Source organism: Schistocerca gregaria, chromosome 6, assembly GCF_023897955.1.
Source record: "Schistocerca gregaria isolate iqSchGreg1 chromosome 6, iqSchGreg1.2, whole genome shotgun sequence".
NCBI lineage: Eukaryota > Metazoa > Arthropoda > Insecta > Orthoptera > Acrididae > Schistocerca > Schistocerca gregaria.
The window spans coordinates 291,602,858-291,626,038 of NC_064925.1; the positions used below are offsets into that span (position 1 = coordinate 291,602,858).

General features: G+C 42.9%; 1 protein-coding gene across 1 annotated transcript in view; it reads left to right on the forward strand.

Annotated features, from left to right (window-relative positions):
• The window catches only part of LOC126278035 (ATP-dependent RNA helicase Ddx1), a 74,521-nt gene that overhangs the window by 24,739 nt on the left and 26,601 nt on the right, over positions 1-23,181 (forward strand). The window contains exons 6-10 of the mRNA XM_049977776.1: positions 1,436-1,612; positions 20,646-20,783; positions 20,910-21,149; positions 21,264-21,450; positions 21,535-21,675. Coding sequence (XP_049833733.1) covers positions 1,436-1,612; positions 20,646-20,783; positions 20,910-21,149; positions 21,264-21,450; positions 21,535-21,675 — 883 coding nt within the window. The remainder of the gene's footprint in view (positions 1-1,435; positions 1,613-20,645; positions 20,784-20,909; positions 21,150-21,263; positions 21,451-21,534; positions 21,676-23,181) is intronic.

Consider the following 23,181-nt stretch of genomic DNA (forward strand, 5'->3'; position numbering starts at 1 on the left):
GCTAAATGAAAGTACATTAAGGGAATTACATTTTAAAATGAGAGAAGAGTGGTCTGCTATGAAGCCTGTGGTAGGAATACAATCAAGTCACTACTGGGTTGCATCCCAGAGTGGCACATACATTGCAAGAATGGTTATCCATGAAATGCAGCCTGTTACTGTGTATGAAATGCAGAAACCACAGTGTACATTAGAAGACTTTGCAGTGAGCTACTTCATTTCTCATGTGTATGACAATCAGTGGTGGGTGGGACAAATAATAAGTATGTCTCGTGTGCTGCGAGATGTAAGTCTCCTATGACACCTCATGGTCCTGCTAATGCTTTGAAATGACCGTCATCAAAAGATCAGTGTACAATTTCCATTTCCCAAGTACTGCTCTTGTTGGATCATCTTTGCCTGTGTGCAAACTCAGCTCAGCTGTAAAAGTTCAATGACAAGCAGATGAAAAAAACAAATGAACTCTTTTTCAATAGTGTAGTATTGATTGTTACATTGTAGGCAATTTTAATTCATGGAAAGTCATGAAAAAGTAAAATCATGACAGAGGACAATAATAATCAGTGAATAATATCATAAAAAGAAAAGTGGGTATAAGTATTCTGCATCTCATTTTTGTTATAAAGTGCTTTTGAACAAAATTATGAATTATTTTCCCATTCACGTATAATATTGTGAAGTAATTATTTTAATTCATAAATACCAGTTTTTCATGGCATTTACTTAAAATCAGCGATCAATATTGACCTTGAGAGTAGAGCTAGGTCTACCTAAAAAATTTCTCACATTTTGTACAGACAAGTATTGCCCACTCTGATGGTACATTCCCGAAGTACATTGACCAGCTAATGTACCATGAGGTTTTTGGAACATTTAGGATGGGGGCTTTGGGGAAAATAATTCCTAAATAACCAAAAAATTTCGGATTCTTTCATCTTTATGTACAAATATTTTGACAGTTTAAAAATTTCATGCATTAGCATCATAACTGACAGCAGTCCTTCCACTTTGTCATTTCTCAAGACAGTTAACACTCTGTGACTATGCATATTTTCAAAACATAATTTTGAAATTCACAAAAGTTACAAATTTTCATAGTTTATTATTCTAAAGAAAAAGGAAAAAAAAGAAAAAAGCTCAGAAGTGTATTAATCAGGCCTCGTAGTATGGGGAACAAGGTATTTATTGGAAATAAATTTAGATCTGGATCACTTTTGGTTTCTTTATTACAATTTTTCAATTTTCCCTTTCGGTGCAACATTTTCACAAATATTCTCATTTAAAGAAGTCTGTAGTGTTTATATATATTTGAAATAGTGGTGTGACAGATTTACTCTAGACCTGTATGATTTGAGATGAAATTGTGCAGTTCATCTGTTGATCTAAGGTAGTGTTGAGAGTATAAACTACTAATCCATTTTAATGTTATATACAGAATGCAGAGATGTCATTCAATTTTGGGACGCAACCTTTCAAACATCCACCAACTGATGGATATTTGGCCATTTGTGAAGCTCCTAAAGAATATGTGAAGCAAAATGAAACTGGAACTGGAGCTGCTTCATCACAGAGCAAGTCAGTGAAGAATGCTCCTCAGGCGATTGTTATAGAGGCAAGTGGTCTGCTATAAAATTAATAAGAATATTTCAGTAATATGCAATGTAAGTAGGACTTATTATTGCTGAAGAAATAAGTTTGATTTTCTGTACGCATTATTTGTTTTGCCATCAGATGTCATGAAGAATATTGCAAGTGCAAGGTAAATATTGTATAGGATATTATGTGCATTTCTTTGAAAGCTAGAAAGTGTAATGGCACTAGACAGCATTTGCTTACAGTATTTTTGATGTAGGGTTGGGTGGAGTAGCTTCTTACATTCAAATGAGTTATTTTTGTAATTTTAAGATGTAGTAGGCTTGAAATACAAACTCTGCTCTCTGATTATTAATCTGTTGATTCTAACTGTCGCTTGTTTACTTTTACCATATGTCTTCACATGTATCCCAGGTAAGGATCTCAGAAATGTGTCATGTATATGGATTTGCCAGCAGGAGTAACTATAAACCAACACTTGCAAGAGTTCGACCAATGTGTATGTTGCTAATAAATGACACACCTGCTCTGCAGTACTCGTTAAACACCTCACTAGATGAAATATTCTGAAATCTTGATTCAACACCAACCTCTACTAAATCAGTACTCAGACAGCTGCAATAAGATTTTATTAAACATTGACTGTAGATCAAATGAGATTCTTCATTTATATGACGAAAAGACTGTTCCGCACTCAGCTTTCACCCAAAGTTTTCTTCAGAAAAGAAAGGAAAACAAATCCATTCACATAAGCAGGTACACCTCATGCATACATGATCACTATCTATGCTTGAGCTAGCCAGGCTGCAACTCTTGCATTGTTTCAATGTGGTAGTGGGGGATGGAAGACGGAGGGATAGCAGAATACAGGTGGGGAGAGAGGAGTGTGCCGTCTGATGGAGCATGCAGGGACTAAGAGGTTGTTGGGCAAGACTTCCAGGTGACAGCCACTGCTGCCCCTAGTCCCTGTATGATCCACCAGACAGTGCTCTTTTCTCCCACCATCCATACCCCACTCTCAAGTGCCTGATTTCATTCAGTGCAAGAGTTGCAATCGGGTCAGAGCGCTGGGGATAGTTTTAATGTGTCGGTGAGGTGTGCTGTTATGTGTAGTTGAGGGGTGTGTGTGTGTGTGTGTGTGTGTGTGTGTGTGTGTGTGTGTTTACTGTCAGTGACAATCTATCCCTTCATAATTGTTGATATTCCAATCTGAACATCCATTGTTTGTTCATTTATTTATTACACTAGTATGGTTTTTCCTGTTGGTCAAATTGTTTCTTTTTTTTTAAATTCTTACCAATAAAATACAGGAAAACTTTCCATCCTCTCACACGGTGCTAAGACTTCTGAACAGTTTCCTGAATGAGTATATCGATATTTACATTTACCTCAATGACCATGTAATAATTCAATAATGAGAAAATTTTGAAAGGAATCAGTTAAAAATAAGTAACATTTGGAAGGAATTTAATAATAACATTAAAACTGGCGTGGTGGATAACATACTCATTGTCAGTACACATAAACAGAACACACAAACACTAAATCAAATCTTAGCCAAGCTTAGCCAAATGTTTCTAACAGGGGCAAACACAAGTATGTAAGACGGTTGTGTCTGTCAGGTAAATAATTGTGAAATCACACTGAATGTTGTTTTGTACAACCATTTCCACTAATTGTAGACTAACAAGTCTAGGACGGAAATCAAAGCAGCACTTTTGTTATAGCCCAAGAATTCGTTGCTCGAACAGTACACAGACGTGGAAGGCAACGTGCAATACAATTAATAATAAATAAGTGGGTGGTGGAGCCATGTGTTTTGGCCTATATATTCATTAGTTTCAAGAGGAGTGCAGGTGGCAGGCTGCACATACAGCTGTTGTCATATTAGCAGCTGGGTGGCCTCTAGTGGTCGAATCAAGCCAAAACTTCATGCACGAACTATGAAGTGACACATCCATACAAAATTGGTAGTTACAATTGACGGGGTCGGTTACAGGGGTGGGAACCGCTGGGTAGAGAAGGTAGTCTAGGAATATTGTAGGGTTTAAGAAGGATGTGACGGCGGTTAGGGGGGTGACGAGAGGCAACTCTGGGTGGTGTGGGGAGAATTTTGTCAAGGGATGATCTCATTTCAAGGGTTGACTTGAGAAAGTCATATCCCTGGCGGGGTAATTTGTTGATGTATTTGAGGCCAGGATAATATTGGGTGACAAGGGGGATGCTTCTGTGTGGTCTGGGGGTAGGAACATTGTTGTTGGACGGGGAGGAATGTATTGCTCGGGAGATCTGTTTGTGGACAAAGTCTACAGGATAGTTGCGGGAGAGGAAAGCACTGGTCAGGTTATTGGTGTAATTGTTGAGGGATTTGTCACTGCAGCAGATATGTTTGCCATGAATACCTAGGCTGTAGAGAAGGGAGTGTTTGATGTGGAATGGATGGCAGGAGATACCCAGTAGCGGAGCATGCCCTCCATCGTAATTCTAGGGATCTAGGAACCTGCTACACCGTATGTGCCATTTGGCTTCTCCCACCCAACACCAGTCCCTCTGAACAGCGGAGATGGGAACTTGCACTCCAACACATTCTTTCATCCCGCCATCCCCCTGGACTGAACCTACGTTAAACAACCTCACTCCCATTTACTCTTCAGTCTTCTCCTCTTTCCCTTTCCTCTTTAGCCATTCACACATCTTTTCATCCTACATAGTTGTGCTTATCCTTATACTGTATACCTCTTTACTTCTGTATGGATTCTCTTTGATTTGAAGCTGGCACAGTACTTACAGTAGAATATCTTTGGCTTCCCTCTGACAACCATGCCTCCATCCTTGCTACCCTCCCTGTTTTCCTTTCCGTGTTGCATCATAACTTGGGTTGTGAGTAACTAAATCCACTTTCCCTTCTTCCCTTTCTTTCCCCTCTCTCCTCCCTGATGCAGGAACATTTATTCCGAAAGCTAGGAACGTAAATTTTCAGTTGTTTTTTGTGTATCTATCGGCTGTACTGAGCTGAGGTAAGTACTGGCCAGCCCCTCTATCTCTTTGTTAGTATTTGTACTATTAATTTAGTTAGTTTTGGTCGGAGTCTTACATTCCGTACAATTTTTAGTACTGGAGGTCTATGGAGGCAGTCATATGACTTCTTAAAATCTACAAATGTTATTGCAAGCAGTTTGTTCTGTTTCATGTAGTATGCCGGAATCATTTTCAAAGTAATGATCTGCTCTGCACAGCTTCTCCATGGTTTGAAACCTCCCTGGTATTACCTAACTCCTGTTGTAGTTGTTCGTAGACTGTTTCTCGAAGTTATTGCAAGCAGTTTGTTCTGTTTCATGTAGTATGCCGGAATCATTTTCAAAGTAATGATCTGCTCTGCACAGCTTCTCCATGGTTTGAAACCTCCCTGGTATTACCTAACTCCTGTTGTAGTTGTTCGTAGACTGTTTCTCGATTGTTGCGTATACGATCTTGGATAAAAAATTGTATGTGCAGCCTAGGAGTGAGAGATTCCTCTGTAGTTGTCTGGATTGCTCTTATCCACCACCTTGTGTAGTGTGCATATGATGGTTGTTGTTGTTGTTGTTGTTGTTGTTGTTGTTGTCTTCAGTCCTGAGACTGGTTTGATGCAGCTCTCCATGCTACTCTATCCTGTGCAAGCTGCTTCATCTCCAAGTACCTATTGCAACCTACATCCTTCTGAATCTGCTTAGTGTATTCATCTCTTGGTCTCCCTCTACGATTTTTACCCTCCACGCTGCCCTCCAATGCTAAATTTGTGATCCCTTGATGCCTCAAAACATGTCCTACCAACCGATCCCTTCTTCTAGTCAAGTTGTGCCACAAACTTCTCTTCTCCCCAGTCCTATTCAATACCTCCTCATTAGTTACGTGATCTATCCACCTTATCTTCAGCATTCTTCTGTAGCACCACAATTCGAAAGCTTCTATTCGCTTCTTGTCCAAACTAGTTATCGTCCATGTTTCACTTCCATACATGGCTACACTCCAAACAAATACTTTCAGAAGCAACTTCCTGATAACATAAATCTATATTCGATGTTAACAAATTTCTCTTCTTCAGAAACGCTTTCCTGGCCATTGCCAGTCTACATTTTATACCCTCTCTACTTCGACCATCATCAGTTATTTTACTTCCTAAATAGCAAAACTCCTTTACTACTTTAAGTGTCTCATTTCCTAATCTAATTCCCTCAGCATCACCAGACTTAATTTGACTACATTCCATTATCCTCGTTTTGCTTTTGTTGATGTTCATTTTATACCCTCCTTTGCTGTCTCTGACAGAATTACAATGTCATCGGCGAACCTCAAAGTTTTTACTTCTTCTCCATGAATTTTAATACCTACTCCAAATTTTTCTTTTGTTTCCTTTACTGCTTGCTCAATATACAGATTGAATAACATCGGGGAGAGGCTACAACCCTGTCTCACTCCTTTCCCAACCACTGCTTCCCTTTCATGCCCCTCGACTCTTATAACTGCCATCTGGTTTCTGTACAAATTGTAAATAGCCTTTTGCTCCCTGTATTTTACCCCTGCCACTTTCAGAATTTGAAAGAGAGAATTCCAGTCAACATTGTCAAAAGCTTTCTCTAAGTCTACAACTGCTAGAAATGTAGGTTTCCCTTTTCTTTATCTTTCTTCTAAGATAAGTCGTAAGGTCAGTATTGCCTTACGTGTTCCAACATTTCTACGGAATCCAAACTGATCCTCCCCGAGGTCCGCATCTACCAGTTTTTCCATTCGTCTGTAAAGAATTCGCGTTAGTATTTTGCAGCAGTGACTTATTAAACTAATAGTTCGGTAATTTTCACATCTGTCAGCACCTGCTTTCTTTGGGATTGGAATTATTATATTCTTCTTGAAGTCTGAGGGTATTTCGCCTGTTTCATACATCTTGCTCGCCAGATGGTACAGTTTTGTCAGGACTGGCTCTCCCAAGGCCGTCAGTAGTTCTAATGGAATGTTGTCTACTCCGGGTGCCTTGTTTCGTCTCAGGTCTTTCAGTGCTCTGTCAAACTCTTCACACAGTATCTTATCTCCCATTTCGTCTTCATCTACATCCTCTTCCATTTCCATAATATAGTCCTCAAGTACATCGCCCTTGTATTAACCTTCTATATACTCCTTCCACCTTTCTGCCTTCCCTTCTTTGCTTGGAACTGGGTTGCCATCTGAGCTCTTGATATTCATACACATGGTTCTCTTCCCTCCAAAGGTCTCTTCAATTTTCCTGTAGGCAGTATCTATCTTACCCCTAGTGTGATCAGCTACTACATCCTTACATTTGTCCTCTAGCCATCCCTGCTTAGCCATTTTGCACTTCCTGTTGATCTCATTTTTGAGATGTTGGTATTCCTTTTTGCCTGCTTCTTTTACTGCATTTTTATATTTTCTCCTTTCATCAATTAAATTCAATATTTCTTCTGTTACCCAAGGATTTCTAGCAGCCCTCGTCTTTTTACCTACTTTATCCTCTGCTGCCTTCACTACTTCATCCCTCAGAGCTACCCATTCTTCTTCTACTGTGTTTCTTTCCCCCATTCCTGTCAATTGTTCCCTTATTCTCTCCTTGAAACTCTGTACAACCTCTGGTTCTTTCAGCTTATCCAGATCCCATGTCCTTAAATTCCCACCTTTTTGCAGTTTCTTCAGTTTTAACATACAAGTCATAACCAATAGATAGTGGTCAGAGTCCACATCTGCCCCTGGAAATGTCCTACAATTTAAAACCTGATTCCTAAATCTCTGTCTTACCATTATATAATCTATCTGATACCTTTTAGTATTTCCAGGGTTCTTCCATGTATACAACCTTCTTTCATGATTCTTAAACCAAGTGTTAGCTATGATTAAGTTGTGCTCAGTGCAAAGTTCTACCAGGCGGCTTCCTCTTTCATTTCTTAGCCCCAATCCATAGTCACCTACTATGTTTCCTTCTCTCCCTTTTCCTACTGACGAATTCCAGTCACCCATGACTATTAAATTTCGTCTCCCTTCACTACCTGAATAATTTCTTTTATCTCATCATACATTTCATCAATTTCTTCTTCATCTGCAGAGCTAGTTGGCATGTAAACTTGTACTACTGTAGTAGCCATGGGCTTTGTGTCTATCTTGGCCACAATAATGCGTTCACTATGCTGTTCGTAGTAGCTTACCCGCACTCCTATTTTTTTATTCATTATTAAACCTACTCCTGCATTACCCCTACTTGATTTTGTATTTATAACCCTGTATTCACCTGACCAAAAGTCTTGTTCCTCCTGCCACCGAACTTCACTATTTACCACTATATCTAACTTTAACCTATCCATTTCCCTTTTTAAATTTTCTAACCTACCTGCCCGATTAAGGGATCTGACATTCCACGCTCCGATCCGTAGAACGCCAGTTTTCTTTCTCCTGATAACGACGCCCTCCTGAGTAGTCTCCGACCAGAGATCCGAATGGGGGACTATTTTACCTCCGGAATATTTTACCCAAGAGGACGCCATCATAATTTAATCATACAGTAAAGCTGCATGTCCTCGGGAAAAATTACGGCTGTAGTTTCCCCTTGCTTTCAGCCATTCGCAGTACCAGCACAGCAAGGCCGTTTTGGTTAGTGTTACAAGGCCAGATCAGTCAATCATCCAGAATGTTGCGCCTGCAACTACTGAAAAGGCTGATGCCCCTCTTCAGGAACCACATGTTTGTCTGGCCTCTCAACAGATACCCCTCCGTTGTGGTTCCACCTACGGTACGGCTATCTGTATCGCTGAGGCACGCAAGCCTTCCCACCAACGGCACGGTCCATGGTTCATGGGGAATTATTCTGTTATCCAAATTTTTGTGAGAGCATTGTGCAGGGAGGTCCTGACTGTGTCTTAAATATTTCCACATTTCAACAAAAACCTGATCTTCTCCACATGCCTTACAGTTTTTTTGTCCTTTGAGGACACTGTACCTTTTGAAAAGTTGGTCTAATTTTTTAGGTTCAGTTTTAATTGGGGTATTTACGGCAATTTGTAAGAGTTCTTTGGGTTCTTCACAATTCAGAAGTTTATTAAATGCTTTTGCCATGATTTCAGCATTTTCTTTGTCTGTGTGTGCTGGTCTCTCATCTTCATTTTACAGTATTAGTGTCAGCAGCCCATACCGTTGTAGTTGTTTCCCAAAGATAGTTCTTGGAATTGGTTTTGTGGTACTTACCTTTTACAGAGTTTATTGTGTCTTCATGGAATTCTCTCTTAATTCCCCTAACGTTTCGTGTGAATATTTTCTTTTCATTTTTGAGGTTTATGCATTTTCTTTTGTTTTGTTCGTTTGAAACTTTAACCATGCCTGGTCTCTTTCTCCCTGGATATTCACATTTCTGAGTCCACCATGCATGTTTTCTTCATGGGTTTAAGGGAGCTAGATTCATTGCTTGTTTCCTGAGACTTGGTTCCAGTTCTTCTGGCTCATCTGTTACTTTAATGGTTTGTGTTGTGTGTTGGTATTTGTCATTTTTAAATATCTGATGTGGGTCACGCTGCCTCCTTGTTTTATTACTTTCTCATTATTTTTCTTTAATTGGGTGAATTTGATTTTGATTGTAATTTTAACTAAGCAGTGGTCGAAGCCTATGTCTACTCCTTTCAGTACATTAGCATTGTCTATTTCGTTATGAAAATGTTTTCTTATACAGACATGGTCTAGCTGCCAATCTCCCTTCCTCCAGTCTGGAAGTTTCCATGTTTTAAGTTATTTGGCTTCCTCTTGAAGCATGTTGTTCTATAAGACTTTGACCATTCTTCTTTGTAAAGTTATGTGGACTCCATTCTCCTTACTTTTCCCAGCTTGGCGTTGAAGTCTCCCAATAAGACTTCTATATTTTTTGTACTTAATCTGTTTACAGTTTGTTTGAGAAGATCCCAAAATTTATCTGCCTCTTTCTTTGTGGTTTTTAGAAAATTTTTAACAATTGTTTTGGCATGAGCATTTATAATTGTGTAGGTTTTGTTCATTGTTTTAAAAGTCAGAGTTGCAATTCTTGGTAATATTACTCAAAAATCCGTTACTAAATGTATTATTTTTACATTCACTATAAATCCTGTTCCAAATTGGGCTGTTGCTTCATAACCCTCTGTCCTGGTTTCCCGTAATAAATTCTGTAAATGGGTCCTCTATCATGTTTCTGATTTCCTGGAACCTCCTTATTATAATTTTTTTTTGTTCATTTAATTCATCTGGGAAATTCTTGAGTTTTCTGGTCTTAAGTAGTGAGTTGGTGTTGCTTGTTGGTACAAGGGTGGTTTGAGAGGTTCGCGGAATCACCACAAGAGGTCAGCACTTGCACAACATGTTCATTGGACTGTTACCTGTAAACACGTGCCACGTCAGTGCTTGGAAGAGAGCTCTGTTGTTGTTCACATGTAGTGGTTTGCAAAGATGGGAAAAATAGAGATTCACGCAGTGACTAAGTACTTCATAAAGAAAGGTATGAGAGCAAAGCTCATTCATGCCAATTTCCAGAATACACTGGGGGTGACTCTGCTCCTTCATATTCAACCATTGCCAAGTGGACAAAATAATTTAAATTTGGTTGGGAGAGCTTAGATGATGATTTGCACAGTGGTTGGCCAGGATTTGTCACTACTCCAGAAATCATTGCAAAAGTGCAAAAAAAAGGTCATATAAGATCACCGATTGAAAGTGCGTGAAATGGCTCTCACTTTTCAGATGTCATCTGAAAGGGTATATCACATTTTAACTGAATAATTAGAAAAAAATTTCTGCAAGATGGGTGCCACGACTCTTGATGCTGGATCAAAAATGCGTGGGAATGGACATATTGGAACAATGTTAGCCTGTTTTGATTTTTTTTGCACCGGTTTGTGACCACAGATGAAACTTGGATGCAATACTATACCCCAGAGACAAAACAACAGTCAAAACAGTGGAAACATGATGATTTTCCGCCACCAAAGAAAGCAGAGACAATTCCATCAGCGGGAAAGGTCATGGCATCATTGTTCTGGAATGCAAAGGGGATTTTGTTTGTAGATTATCTCCTCACCGGGCAAACAATTACTGGAGAATACTATGCTAACCTCCTGGACAAATTGCAATGTAAGAAATGCGAAAAAAGGCCAGATTTAGCAAGGAAGAACATCATCTTCCATCAAGACAATGCGTGCCTGCACACGTGCTGTCGCCATGGCAAAACTACACGAACTAAGGTATGAATTGTTGCCACCCCCGCCTTATTCACCTGATATGGCTCAATCGACTTCCATCTCTTTCCAAAACTGAACATTTATCTTGGTGGATGAAGATTCACCTCAAACAAAGAATGGATAGCCAAAGTTGACAACTATTTTGCAGGTCTGGATGAAACTCATTTTTGAGATGGGATCAAGGCACTGGAACATCGTTGGATCAACATTGAAAAATAAAAACGTTTCAGTTATGTAGATACTTTCTTTCTATTCCATTCTGAGAACTTTCCAAACTACCCTTGTATATAATTTAATTTCTTATGTTGACTCTTTCTTATATGTGTCAGTTAGCATTTGGATGATTGCAAATGCTCTGATTCATTGCCATCTTGGCTACCCACCAAGACCAATCTAGCCCTTACCTTCCTTTTTGGATAGGTTGATGGAATTTTTTCCCTAAGAGACCTTTCCATAATTAACTTTCAGAGGTAATTAACCTTAGCTGGTGCAAGCTCCGATTTACAACTGCGGTTGTTAACTGCAAAGGGTATTTGGTCTGTGGGAGCAATTTTATTTCGCTAAAGTCTGCCAGTAAGCTGGTTAGGACCCCCCACCCCAATCAGCCACTTGGGATATGCCCCATCACCTTTCCTCTTGTTACAACAGCGTAGTATGTTTATTAGGTCTAATGAACAGAATGCAATAGCACAATTTCTGAAGTTGAGAGGTGCACTACTTGATTCAGACCTTAAGTGAAGCATCATTCGGTACCAAGCCTAGGGTGCTCAATGATGGGGGTAATCCATGGAGGCCAAATATAGCAGTGCGCATAGGGTCCTTGAGGAAGGACGTAGTCCGTGAAGCTGCAGTTAGTGGTAGTTGCTTGAGGCCTTGGTCGAAAGTGAGCGATTGGTGCTCGATGATTGATGTGGTTTGTGGAAGCCCCATTGTCCATGGATGCTGCAGTGAGAGACTCCTCGTTGGCTAAGCCATGTAACTCCGAATAGTGAGCTACTAGGTGGAGGCAGATCAGAGCGTGTACTGGTTGTAGAGGTGACCTACACACTCACCTGATGGGAATATCAAAGGAGGCACATGGCTTGTGGACACACAGTAGTGCCACTATGGCAGCAGCTGTGCTTATACCAGTGGCGGGAGGTGGGTGCCAGGCGGTACTGTTGTGGCTGCTGGAGATTCAATTGTAAACAGTCTGGCATGTTTCTGCTGAGTAATTGTGTTCGATCTCCATAAGAAAGAGCTGTAAGTGAGCTGAAGTTGCAGCAGCCCATGATAAACGACTCTGTGGTTGGTGACGATGTTGTAAGGTGGTATCCAGAAGATTCAGCATTCCTTTGCCTCTGAAGAGGAGAGAGCATAGCCATCACTGAGAATGTGCAACATCCAAAGGAAGGAAGTGCTCCAGGGTCGAGGAGATAGTCCGTGGCATGGATGCTCGAGACAGTAGTTTGGACCTAGAAAGTGTTGGCTGAAGACAGCCAGCCTCATTGCAACTGTTAAAGATGGATTTGGCTCAAACTAGGACTGGTAACAGTGAACCCTGAAAAAGGCACATTCAATGTCACTGTCTGGGAAGGACGATTTGGCTGGTGATGGTGGCGACTTAAGCCGCACCCAGCATGGTCTGGGCTTGCTTCAAAAGTTCCAGCGATGCTGAATCAGAGCCAGAGGGAAGTCCAGCTGCTGGCCATAGAAAGGCATGCACACAAGGAATGGCTGTACCTTTATGTGATGCAGAGGGCCCTGGCTGCGCGTTGTGCAGTCAGAATGAGTGTTCTTGGAGAGGCGACCTGGCAGGGATAGTTCAGGGTTTGGATCATCTGAAGTGGCCCAGCCCGGCGAGTTTCTGTCGGTGGGTGCGGTGGCCCAGCCCGGCGAGTTTCTGTCGGTGGGTGCGGTGGCCCAGCCCGGCGAGTTTCTGTCGGTGGGTGCGGTGGCCCAGCCCGGCGAGTTTCTGTCGGTGGGTGCGGTGGCCCAGCCCGGCGAGTTTCTGTCGGTGGGTGCGGTGGCCCAGCCCGGCGAGTTTCTGTCGGTGGGTGCGGTGGCCCAGCCCGGCGAGTTTCTGTCGGTGGGTGCGGTGGCCCAGCCCGGCGAGTTTCTGTCGGTGGGTGCGGTGGCCCAGCCCGGCGAGTTTCTGTCGGTGGGTGCGGTGGCCCAGCCCGGCGAGTTTCTGTCGGTGGGTGCGGTGGCCCAGCCCGGCGAGTTTCTGTCGGTGGGTGCGGTGGCCCAGCCCGGCGAGTTTCTGTCGGTGGGTGCGGTGGCCCAGCCCGGCGAGTTTCTGTCGGTGGGTGCGGTGGCCCAGCCCGGCGAGTTTCTGTCGGTGGGTGCGGTGGCCCAGCCCGGCGAGTTTCTGTCGGTGGGTGCGGTGGCCCAGCCCGGCGAGTTTCTGTCGGTGGGTGCGGTGGCCCAGCCCGGCGAGTTTCTGTCGGTGGGTGCGGTGGCCCAGCCCGGCGAGTTTCTGTCGGTGGGTGCGGTGGCCCAGCCCGGCGAGTTTCTGTCGGTGGGTGCGGTGGCCCAGCCCGGCGAGTTTCTGTCGGTGGGTGCGGTGGCCCAGCCCGGCGAGTTTCTGTCGGTGGGTGCGGTGGCCCAGCCCGGCGAGTTTCTGTCGGTGGGTGCGGTGGCCCAGCCCGGCGAGTTTCTGTCGGTGGGTGCGGTGGCCCAGCCCGGCGAGCGGTGGCCCAGCCCGGCGAGTTTCTGTCGGTGGGTGCGGTGGCCCAGCCCGGCGAGTTTCTGTCGGTGGGTGCGGTGGCCCAGCCCGGCGAGTTTCTGTCGGTGGGTGCGGTGGCCCAGCCCGGCGAGTTTCTGTCGGTGGGTGCGGTGGCCCAGCCCGGCGAGTTTCTGTCGGTGGGTGCGGTGGCCCAGCCCGGCGAGTTTCTGTCGGTGGGTGCGGTGGCCCAGCCCGGCGAGTTTCTGTCGGTGGGTGCGGTGGCCCAGCCCGGCGAGTTTCTGTCGGTGGGTGCGGTGGCCCAGCCCGGCGAGTTTCTGTCGGTGGGTGCGGTGGCCCAGCCCGGCGAGTTTCTGTCGGTGGGTGCGGTGGCCCAGCCCGGCGAGTTTCTGTCGGTGGGTGCGGTGGCCCAGCCCGGCGAGTTTCTGTCGGTGGGTGCGGTGGCCCAGCCCGGCGAGTTTCTGTCGGTGGGTGCGGTGGCCCAGCCCGGCGAGTTTCTGTCGGTGGGTGCGGTGGCCCAGCCCGGCGAGTTTGTGTCGGTGGGTGCGGTGGCCCAGCCCGGCGAGTTTGTGTCGGTGGGTGCGGTGGCCCAGCCCGGCGAGTTTGTGTCGGTGGGTGCGGTGGCCCAGCCCGGCGAGTTTCTGTCGGTGGGTGCGGTGGCCCAGCCCGGCGAGTTTGTGTCGGTGGGTGCGGTGGCCCAGCCCGGCGAGTTTGTGTCGGTGGGTGCGGTGGCCCAGCCCGGCGAGTTTGTGTCGGTGGGTGCGGTGGCCCAGCCCGGCGAGTTTCTGTCGGTGGGTGCGGTGGCCCAGCCCGGCGAGTTTCTGTCGGTGGGTGCGGTGGCCCAGCCCGGCGAGTTTCTGTCGGTGGGTGCGGTGGCCCAGCCCGGCGAGTTTCTGTCGGTGGGTGCGGTGGCCCAGCCCGGCGAGTTTCTGTCGGTGGGTGCGGTGGCCCAGCCCGGCGAGTTTCTGTCGGTGGGTGCGGTGGCCCAGCCCGGCGAGTTTCTGTCGGTGGGTGCGGTGGCCCAGCCCGGCGAGTTTCTGTCGGTGGGTGCGGTGGCCCAGCCCGGCGAGTTTCTGTCGGTGGGTGCGGTGGCCCAGCCCGGCGAGTTTCTGTCGGTGGGTGCGGTGGCCCAGCCCGGCGAGTTTCTGTCGGTGGGTGCGGGGTCCCAGCCCGGCGAGTTTGTGTCGGTGGGTGCGGGGGCCCAGCCCGGCGAGGTGCTGTCGTTGGGTGCGGGGGCCCAGCCCGGCGAGGTGCTGTCGTTGGGTGCGGGGTCCCAGCCCGGCGAGGTGCTGTCGGTGGGTGCGGGGGCCCAGCCCGGCGAGGTGCTGTCGGTGGGTGCGGGGGCCCAGCCCGGCGAGTTTCTGTCGGTGGGTGCGGGGGCCCAGCCCGGCGGGGTGCTGTCGGTGGGTGGGGGGGCCCATCCCGGCGTGGAGCTGTCGGTGGGTGGGGGGGGCCCATCCCGGCGAGGTGCTGTCGGTGGGTGCGGGGGCCCATCCCGGCGAGGTGCTGTGGATGAACAAGTCCTCACCTGACAGTGAGCAGTCAAGTGTGTGAACATTGATGTTGTCCGTTTATGCTGGTATGAGAGATTCCTTGGTAGTTCGGTGTGCGCCTCAGAATGATGAGCTGCTAGTTGCAGCTGGAAAAAGCCCAGAGAACATACTGGTTGCAGAGTGGTCAGACAGCAATGTCTGCTGGAAGTCTGGTTTTGAACAATCTGGTGATTATTGTTCAGGTTTTATCTCCAGAGGAAATTGTTGCAAACAGGCAGTAGTTGGCAGCAACGTATGGTATATGAGTGTATGGTTGGTGGCTCTGCTGTAAGGCAGTATGTAGGAGGTACAGTGTAGATACTGTGTGATTTTTAATGTGGTGCAAAAATTGGTATTGTGGACTACAGGATTCCAGCATTTCCAAGCCACAAATAATTGAAATAAGTGTCTAAATACCAAAATGGGAACAGATGTAGCAAGACTTTACAGACTAGAAGAGCATGTACAGTATCCCTTACAAATAGTGTACAAATGGGTAGACTGACTTCATCTCAAAGCATACAGCTCAAGAATGAATGTGTTTCATCAGTATCTCAGAGGTGGGTTTTTTTTTTTTTTTTTTTTTTTTTTTTTTTTTTTTTTTTTTTTTTTTGGGGGGGGGGGGGGGGGGAGAGTTGAAGTTGCACAGGACAGCCTGTGGAAAAATTGAATAGTTTCATTTTCTTTTGATTTGTAAAAATATTATAGTTCAATCACAAATGACGATATTGTGAAGGTTTCTTAATGGAAGGGTAAATGAATACAGTATAATTAAAAATTTAAAAACAATGGAGATCTGAAGTCATTTAGAATGAAATCCTCATGTCAAAACTGTCAGTCATGGTTTATAACGTTTTGCAGACTTAAAAATTGTATTTCGAAAATATGGATAGCCATAGGATACTGATGTGTAAACTCAACAGTCAGCAGTGATATTAATGCTTTAACTTCTTAAATTATCCAAATGTTTCTTCATAAAAATGAGATAATCAGAAATGTTTTTAGCCTTTATAAATTTCTTTTCTCAAAAATCCCCATTCTGAATATTTTAAGAACTGCATGGGATACTCTTTGTCCATTATACTTATGGAAGATACAATCAGAATAGGTAACTTTTGGGTTAGGCCTAACTACATTCAAGGTCAAAAGTATGAAATACAGGGTGCAGCTACATAACTCCCTGATTTCAAAACACAGTAAAACCTGGTTTATAAATCAGAATTGTTTTTAGTAATGTAGGTACATATCTAACATTTTGTTGGACAGTTTTGAAAATCGGAGTTAGGTGATGCCCCCCATTGCCCATACATTGAATAAGCCAATTTCTGGCATTTCTTATGAGCCTTACCAGCATAGCACAGGTATATTGGCAATTTCTGCCTGGATATTGATCTTCAGGTCTTTTAGGATCCTTGGATGATTGTCATAAACATAGGATTTTAACAAAATTACCAGGGGGCCAAATTGGGGGGACTGGGCCAAACTCACCAAATCGCCTCATATTAAGATGAGGTGCATTGGAAAGTATACTTAAATGTGAACTGTTGCTCCATCCTGTTGGAACCAAATGTCCCCTAAGTCCAATTCATCAAGTTGTGGAAACAAAAATTCCACCAATGTTCACATGTAGTTTGAATTCAGTGTCATTGTTATCGCACTGTCTTCAAAAAACCGGGGACCCACACTCCCAGCTGAGGAAATTGCACACTACACTGTGACTGCATGACTGTGGAGCCCTTTGATGCAATTCTCGGGGATTGGTTGTTATCCCAGTAGAACTTATTCTGTTTGACATATCCAATCAAGTGAAAATGCATTGTATCACTGAAAAAACAGTTCTGTACGCAGAAATGTTTTTGAAAAGTGCCCCACATGCTTTCTTCGGAGAATTGAAGTTATCTTGTCATAATCACGATTTGTCTGAATGTAGTGAGCCATGGTCCAAGACATGGTGCAATGGTGCTGCGTTGAAGTGACTTTGGAAGGTTTGCTGGATTGCAATAACAGCATTGATTCGAAAAGTAGGCCGCGACGACAAACGCATGGTCCTCATTGTTTTGACGCATGAGGTGACTGACCTGGAAGAGAACACCACATCAGAACTACGCTGTCAAATGAGGCATCCTACCCTGCTACAACCACCAAAGCCTGAATTGTACGCATGTCAAACAAGGTAGTTATGTTGCCTCACCTGAGAGTGGGTACACCACCTATGTGATACGATTTTCAAACTGGTGTAAAAAAAAAACTTTAGGTATGTGCCTACAGTACTAAAAATTTTTTTAAAAAATCTGATTCATGAAATGGGTTTTATTACGTGTTGAAATCATAAAGTTGTGTTGGTGCACCCTGTATTTAAAATAATTGCTGCCATTGAATCAAAGTAGTGCAAAATTAGATTTCTAACAATTGTGAAGTGATTTTCACTTTTGTTAAACATAATCTTCTTGTCTGTTTCAGTAGTCCACATATCTAACCCTTTCACTGCTTTTCTCTCTCACTGACATTGTACATGACAACTTGAAACCACACACACAAATCTAAAAAGAAAGCTGAAAACAGTATTGCCAACATGCTTAGATTACACTAGAGGTTAAATGCTAAATACATAGAGTGCTGAAAATTTTCTGATACTTTACACACAAAAATTGCCTACTCCAATTGTACTAACTACTGACACAGTAACCAGATAATTTACAGTGCAGTTCTCATAAATTTTTAATTGGGCTTTTGAGTAAATAATTTGTTAAAAGTCTCAAAAATGTGATTTTTAAAATTGTTTAAATGTATATTTACACAATACAGATAGGTGGAGCAGAGATATTGTTAACCTTTTGTTAGTGGTGTCCACATCAGAGGTGCACAATTTTTTTTATTTCCCTTGCCACGGTTGGTGGCAGTGTTGTGATGCACTCTAAGTATCCTTCAGATTTTCATACTTAAGATGGCCAGTTGCGTCACTGCCAGTGATCCAGATTGTCTGTAAAACTGGCTTACTCTTAGCCTCACAGGTGTTGTGCCACCATTTGTGTAAATTTTTCAGACAAGAGTTTCTTTCTCCATCTTATTGTGCTATCATCTGCGAGTATATTGGGGAATTAATTTGATTATAGAATAAATTTCAGGTACAAAAACAGGGTTGTTTCTAATAAGTGTAGTGCCACCGTATATGTAATTTCATATGTTATATTGCACAATGGACACTTTACGGCGAACCTCTGGTGGCATCATCCCTCAAGATATTGGCAGACTGTACAGGGCTGTGTTTGGTGAGAGGCTTTGAAGGATGATAACCAAGTTGGTGACCCTCCTGATTCCAACACTGAACACAAAATTGAAGTATGTGCTGGAAAATCAGAATCTAAACAAAACTGTGAAGGAACAGATGACTGAAGAGCCCAGTGATGGTTTGTAATACATGACTAAACAAATGAGGACCAAGGGGATCATTGGCTTAATCCAGTGGAATAAAAGTTTCCTACCTAACAGGAGGAAACTTGGTTAGCAAAAGTTACTTGCAGACTTTCCTGGGGTGGAAGGTAAAGATAGACATGGGAATACCAATGCTGAAACATGGCTTCTGCTCTTCAATGACTCAGTTCTGAACTCTGTCATTACATGGATGAACCAATACAGTGACAAACTGAGAACAGCTTTTACCCATACTAGGTATGCCTGTTACACAAATCTGGTTGAAATTAAAGCTTTTATTGCTTTGTTATACCTTCCTGGTGTTTATCACATATTGTGCCTAAATTTGGAAGAGCCGTCAGATACCAAAGGAGATGGTGTGGAGCCATTAAGCTCACCATGTTGTTGAGTAAATTATTGTTATTATTATTTTAGGAGATGCTTTTGATTTGGCAACAGCAACACACAAGCAAAAGAGAGGAAAATGACCAACTGTCTTGCTCCAATAATAAAATGTTCGAAATATTTGTTGTGTAACTGCCAAGAATATTACTCCATTGGGGAAAATTTTACTCACGATGAAAAGTTAAAAAGCTGTTCATGAGCATTGTTGTATTCATCGTTACATCACATCCAAGGGTGGCACAAAGATATTTGCCCTTGTTGATGCAAAAATGTACTACACCTGCAAGATGTAAGATGGTAAGAAACCAGAGTTGGAGCATCATGTCAGTAATCACACTTCTGTCATCCACAGTATGGTAACACAAGTAGTCAATAAATGGCGTAATCTGTTGGCTGTTGAGGACTGGTTCAGTGATGTCCCCCTGATGAAAGAACTGGCAGGTAAAAGAATATGTCATTGCCACCTTGAAGAAGAAAAAATGACAAATTCCAGTTGAGTTCAAAAATATGTAAAGAAGCAGAAAATATTCCAGCCTTTCTTGTTTCAGGGGAGAGGTAATGATGGTTTCAAGTCTGCACTTGACGATATAATCGAGGACACAACTGGGCTCACAAAAAAACCTGAAATTATCACATTTCACAATCAAACAAAAGGGGGCATTGACATGGTTGATAAATTGTGTGCTACCTTTTATGGTTACGCACACATGGCGATGAACAATGGCTTTTTATACCCGCCCCCCACCCCCTCACCCCTCCCTCAACATGGCTGGTATAAACATTAAGGTTATACACACAAGAATCCACTTTGACTCCGGCAGCCAGACAGTCTTCTTGTGCCCCCCACCCCGTGGTCGTGAAAGATTTGTCCACCTCTGGATGACTCAAAAAGGGGCACCACTGATGGAAGATTAATAGTTACAGCAGTGGTATGTAGTAATATAAAATGGAAAATAACATTGTGTACATTTCCAAATTTAAAAAAAAAAAATATGTTGAAGATTAGAAAAATCTTAAACTTTGGAATTTTCTTGTTAAATTTGTAATGCGTAAAAAGCCTATACCTGTGTTTGTCAAACAAGTTTTAACATATCGAGAAAGAACTTAAAGCAAAACATCTGTCAAGCCTCTGACACTTTTGGTTCATTAGTTACATTTTCTTTTGGTTCTCCACTGTACTAAGAGTTAAAAAATGCGTGTTTTTCACAGGTCTGTACCATTTTGTAAAAAATCAAGAGAAAATGACAGTATTTATTTGTTAACAGGTGTGGTATAGGAGTCTAATGTGTATTTTTTATAGAGAAACTCGTGATGATAAATTGACACACACTACGATTTCAGATGAAATTGCCCAGTAGGTGTTACTGTACTTGTAACATATTGTTACGATTATGAACCCCAGTTTTAGCGTGATAATTTGAGGCTAAAGGATTTCTTTCCTTTTCACACTTATCATCATTTTTGATATTATAAGGACATACAAAATACCTTATGAATAATGGTAGACAGCTGTTAAAAGTTTGGTTTTTCGTAAGCAATTTTTATTTTTTATAGTTTGCTAGTTGTGCGAATGAGTTGTTGTGCAGGGATCTGTAACATTGTCTGTAAACAAACGTAAGTATATCCTCATTTCATAACAGAGAACGTGTGAGACAGAAGTGTGTGCTTTGCACCACAAGTAATCCTTACACAGTAAGCTCATCTCCTACTCAGATGAAAGTTCTGTACCAGGATTGAGGACTAAATTTAAGAACATGTTCATCTCCTTGAGTGTTTCCTGAACATGTTTTAAAAAGAATCTTTTATTTCCAGCCATCTCGTGAATTAGCTGAACAAACATATAACCAGATAATTAAGTTCAAAAAGTACTTAGAGAATCCAAAAGTACGTGAACTGTTGGTGATTGGTGGTGTCAATGTTAAGGATCAAATTGCAGCACTGATGGCAGGAGTAAGTTCACCATACAATTAATTGTAAACTGTGAACATGCTGTACACTCATTTTTGAAATGAAAATACATTTTTCTATTTGAATAATTGTAGCAAATCCATTCTTAATATTTTAAAATCACAACAGGTTGACATAGTTGTGGGAACACCAGGCCGCTTGGAGGATCTGATATCTGCTGGTCATCTCTCTCTCACTCAGTGTAGATTCTTTGTTTTGGATGAAGCTGATGGTCTTCTCAAACAGGGCTACACTGAACTCATCGACAGATTACATCGTCAGATCCCAAAAATTACATCTGATGGTCGAAGACTGCAGATGATTGTCTGTTCAGCTACTCTACATGCTTTTGAAGTGAAAAAAATGGCGGTAAGTTTTACTTATGTGTTTGACTCTAATAAGAAAAATGGTTTGATGGTTTTCAAAATGTGAAAAATGTCTGGTTCCAAGAGAAAAGGAAAAACTAATGTAATGTTTGCATAGGAACGTCTCATGCATTTTCCCACATGGGTTGACTTGAAAGGTGAAGATGCTGTTCCTGAAACTGTACACCATGTTGTGGTAATGGTAGACCCCCAGAAGGACTCAAATTGGCACAATCTACGTCGCCATATTCAAACTGATGGTGTCCATGCGAGAGACAATGTTCGGCCAGGAAATAACACTGCAGGTTAAATTATAGCATAAATTCATCTGTAACTCTCATCAGTTTTCTCTTAATGGGCATGCACTTATTTAAACTTTTTTGTTTTAGAAACACTTTCTGAAGCCGTCAAGATGCTGAAAGGTGAATACTGTATGCGTGCAATCAATGAACACAAAATGGATCGAGCAATAATATTTTGTCGAACAAAGCTGGACTGCGACAACCTGGAGAGATACATGAACCAATTGGGTGTGTTTTGACTTAAGTAATAGCTATAATGATGATGTGACAGAGATACATCAATAAAAGAATGCAGTGTGTTATTGCCTTTAAAATATTAGCAGTTTATTCATTTCACACTCAAGCATTTGTTTGTTTGTGAAATTGTTATAGTTGGCGGCATTCTTTCTTTGGCCAACAATATCACATTTCAAAGATGAGATGAATAGTTCATTATTGGCATTTTGTTTAGTGAGACATGCTTCATTTTTTGATAAAAGCTATCTGTTTGTCACAGAAGGATTCTTTCCATCAAGGAGCAACTTTTTTCTGAATTTTATCCCATAGCCTTAGCTCTGCCAGTTTTTTGTGCACATGAAGAATGTTGGGAATCCATGCTGGCATTATGGGACTCGTCTTTATATTATCATTACAGCCAGTTACATATAATGGGTATTTCTCCAAAAAAACAGAAATTGCTAGCAGTAGTGTCCATTTGTAGTAACAGAAAAGTGTGAGTAATATCTAGTCACAAAATTAGGTAACAAATGGTAGGATACAAATGAATTTATCTGATAAGTGGCTGTTAGCAACTTGTCAATTTTACTTGCATGGTGGCCTATCTATAGACTGTCATTTTTAATCATATAACTAGAGTTCAACAAGAAAAACTATACTTCTGAAAACATCACTTCCCTTGGTCTCACCATCCTTCTCTAGGTCTGTCCTGAAGAATACAGTTTTTTGATAGAAGAAAAGACAGCCATTACACATTGTGAAAACAGATCCAAACTTCATCATTCTCTCTGAGGACAAAGGCTCCACCTCTGCTGTGATGAGTCACACTGATTGACACAAGGCCTCTACCAATGGCCTGCCTGTTTTAGTCCAACATAACCTCTAATCCCTACTGAAATCCATAGTCCTTCCCAGAAGCACTCACCTGAGTCAATCTCCCACCTCACCCCAACAACACCCCACACACCCATCTTTTACATGCTCCACAAAAAAACACAAACCTAACAATCCTGGACACACCATTGTAGATGGCTATTACACTTCCACTGAAAGAATTTCCACTCTTGTTGACCACTGTCGCCACTCCTTTACCTCATGGATCCCTACTCATCACTGTTGATGCCACCTCCCTACACGCAAACATCCCTTATGCCCATGGCCATGCTCCTATCAGACACTACCACTGTTGACACCGTCAGACTCTGCACCCAACACCTCATTTTTATACGCATTATCAACTGTATCGTGACCCACAACTGCTTTTCCTTTGAAAGGAAGTTTCACAAATAAATATGCGCCACAGCCAAGAACGTGTGCATTGCACCCTTCTGTGTGAACTTGTTTATGGGCCATCTAGAGGAAACCTTCCTAGCTTCCCAAGACTCCCAGCCCCTAGTCTGGTTTAGGCTCATTGGTGGTATCTTCACGATCTGGACTCATGGCCAAGGCATCCTATCCACGTTCCCTCACAACCTCAACAACTTTTCTCCTTTCTGCTTCACCTGGTCCTCTTTCTAC